The sequence below is a fragment of the Wasmannia auropunctata genome, unplaced genomic scaffold (assembly GCF_000956235.1).
Source record: "Wasmannia auropunctata unplaced genomic scaffold, wasmannia.A_1.0 LD335950.1, whole genome shotgun sequence".
Classification (NCBI taxonomy): Eukaryota; Metazoa; Arthropoda; class Insecta; order Hymenoptera; family Formicidae; genus Wasmannia; species Wasmannia auropunctata.
In genome coordinates, this window is record NW_012026940.1 from 9,113 (window position 1) to 11,917 (window position 2,805).

At 34.8% G+C, this 2,805-nt stretch overlaps 1 protein-coding gene across 1 annotated transcript in view; it reads left to right on the top strand.

Annotated features, from left to right (window-relative positions):
* Nucleotides 1–1,748, top strand: part of LOC105455076 — a 4,971-nt gene extending 3,223 nt beyond the window's left edge. Inside the window, exon 4 of the mRNA XM_011698127.1 lies at nt 1,642–1,748. Within this exon, the coding sequence (XP_011696429.1) occupies nt 1,642–1,748 (107 nt within the window). The remainder of the gene's footprint in view (nt 1–1,641) is intronic.
* The last annotated feature ends 1,057 nt before the right edge of the window (nt 1,749–2,805 follow it).

The window sequence follows — 2,805 nt, forward strand, 5'->3', positions numbered from 1 at the left end:
AAATAATGGTCTGAGCCAAAATTGAAAGAGGAACTTTTAATTCATAATTTCATTCTCTTTCACGCCTTGAAATATTAATTAAGCGTTACGGGACACCCTGTATATACACACACAGTGTCTCATTTTATATTTGACAGTCAAAAATTTGGAAATCGCGAAGTTTGAAAGAAAAATGTTTCAGACAAAAGTTGTAGGGTTTCGAGGGGGACATAAGATGATAATACTGGTTTGACTCTGAGTGACGTCGTCAAGGTCAGAACGTCACTTTGAATTTTTTAAATGGAACCCCCCATTTTTTGTTACATATTCTTGTAGCTTATTTTGAGAGCTTTTCAAAACACATAAATAAAATATTTTTTGATTAAGTAAATCTCGAGTTATAAAGCTTGAAAGTTATCACAGTACATCGGAAATAGCATTATCTAAGGTGTCCAAATAGTGGCTGAAACCTTTTGAATGTTGTTCAGGATCATGAGCTTGACAACATGTGTCAAGACCATGATCATTGGAGATTGTTTCTCTTATTCTCATTTTTGAAAATTATTTTTATTTTTTGAAAAAAGAGAAACATTCTCCAATAATCATGACTTTGGCACATGTTGTTAAGCTCATGATCCTGAACAACATTCAAAAGGTTTCAGCCATTGTTCGGACACCTTAGATAATGCTAATGTCGGTGATATTATAACTTTCAAGCTTTATAACTCAAGATTTACTTAACCAAAAAGCATTTTATCTATGTGTTTTGTTAATCCAATGTTATCATCTTATGTCCCCCTCGAAATCCTACAATTTTTGTCTGAAACATTTTTCCCTAAAATGCACTGTTCAAGAGGTATTTGAGGTGATCGATTAAAATGGGACACTGTATATGCATATATATACAGAGTGTCCGCTACTCAATGGTACAACGCTCGTGGGCAGATAGAGTGGGCCAAACTAAACAAAAAAGTCCTTTACCATTTTGTGATCTTCGCAATAGTTTTTGAGATATAAATTTATAAATATCGCCGAATCTGAACGCGCGGCGAGATACGTCCGCCCACGACACTCTGTATATATAATGAGGCGTTTTGCGTCAAGCGAGTCACCTTCCAAAAATTGACACAATGGAAAATAACGTTTGAGGTCTCAAAATACTTGTATATTTTTAGAGTTTTGAATGCAACGTGGCCTTTTGAAAAATTCAATATGACGGCTCAAATGTGACGCCTAAAATACGCAAAAGTCACGAATAATCTAACAATACCTTCGATTAAAATGCGAAAACTTGACAAATTAGTTTAATAAATATTATTGTGATAATAATAAGTTTGAAGGCTCAAATCAATAAACAAATCGATAAAATAAATAAAGGCTATGAGCCCGAGTTAGGTATTTAATGCTCACAATAAGATTACATGAAGTGATCACAACAGACGTTTCCACCTATATTAGGTCATTTTCAATGTTAAAATCCCCTCAAAGTATAACTAAGTCGGTTAAATAAAACATTTATTAAATACCGTCTAGAGTATAAGGTTCAAGCGAAATCTTCTAAGCTCATCGTGAGGTAGATTGTGCGTACGGTCCTTCCAGATTTAGACAGAGACAAAGGCGAATGTCCTTGTTAAATTCAATAATTATTAATTTTGAATCTAGCTACTACAAAGTTACAAATTACTGAATTTAACAAGGACATTATTCGCCTTTGTCTCTGTCTAAATCTGGGAGGACCGTACGCACAATCTACCTCACGATGCGCTTAGAAGATTTCGCTTGAACCTTATACTCTTAATGGTATTTAATAAATGTTATATTTCACCGGCTTAATTATACTTTGAGGGGATTTTAACATTGAAAATGACCTTATATAGATCGAAACGTCTGTTGTAATTACTTGATGTTATCACTTGAATTTTATTGTGAGCATTAAATACCCAGCTCAGGCTCATAGACCGTATTTATTTTATTGAATTATTATGTTTTCTGGTCGTATGCTGCTAACACGATATATACTTTATATGTATATAGAGACCGCCAAAAATTTGGGACGACCTAAATAATTTATGAACAGTTTGAGATATTGGGTTGAAATTTGTAGAGTTACAATGACAAAATGTAATCTATCATTTAATCTTGAAAACACCCACTTTAACGTTCCGTGAAGGACGGAGGGGAGGAGGTTTGAAAATCTTAAATGGCATGTAGGGTCGGGCGAAGGCTCGTTTGAAAGGACTTTTCGAGACGAGAAGAAGGCGAGGTTGTTGAGGTCTGTACGATTTTTTTTGCAGAGTTGTGCTTATTTGAACATTGGCGTACATAACTTTGCCAAAAAAATCGTACAGACCTCAACGACCTTGCATTCTTCTCATCTCGAAAAGTCCTTTCAAACGAGCCTTCGCTTGACCCCACATGTCATTTAAGATTTTCAAACCCCCTCCACTCCGCCCTCCATGGAGCGTTAAAGTGGGTGTTTTCAAGGTTAAATGATAGATTACATTTTGTCATTGTAACCGTATATTTCAATCCATGATATTTTAAACCGTTCAGAAATTATTCAGGTGGTCCCGAACTTTTGGCAGTCTCTATATGTAAAGCACCGTGTTAGCAGCATACGACCAGAAAACATCATAGTAATTATTATTAAACCGATTTGTCAAATTTTCGCATTTTAAAAATATTATTGGATTATTCGTGACTTTTGCGGATTTTAGGCGCCATATTTGAGCCGTCATATTGAATTTTTCAAAGTTGCAAAACTACGCAACTATTCAAGTGTTTTGAGACCTCAAACGTTTTTTTTTCATTGCGTCAATTTTTGAA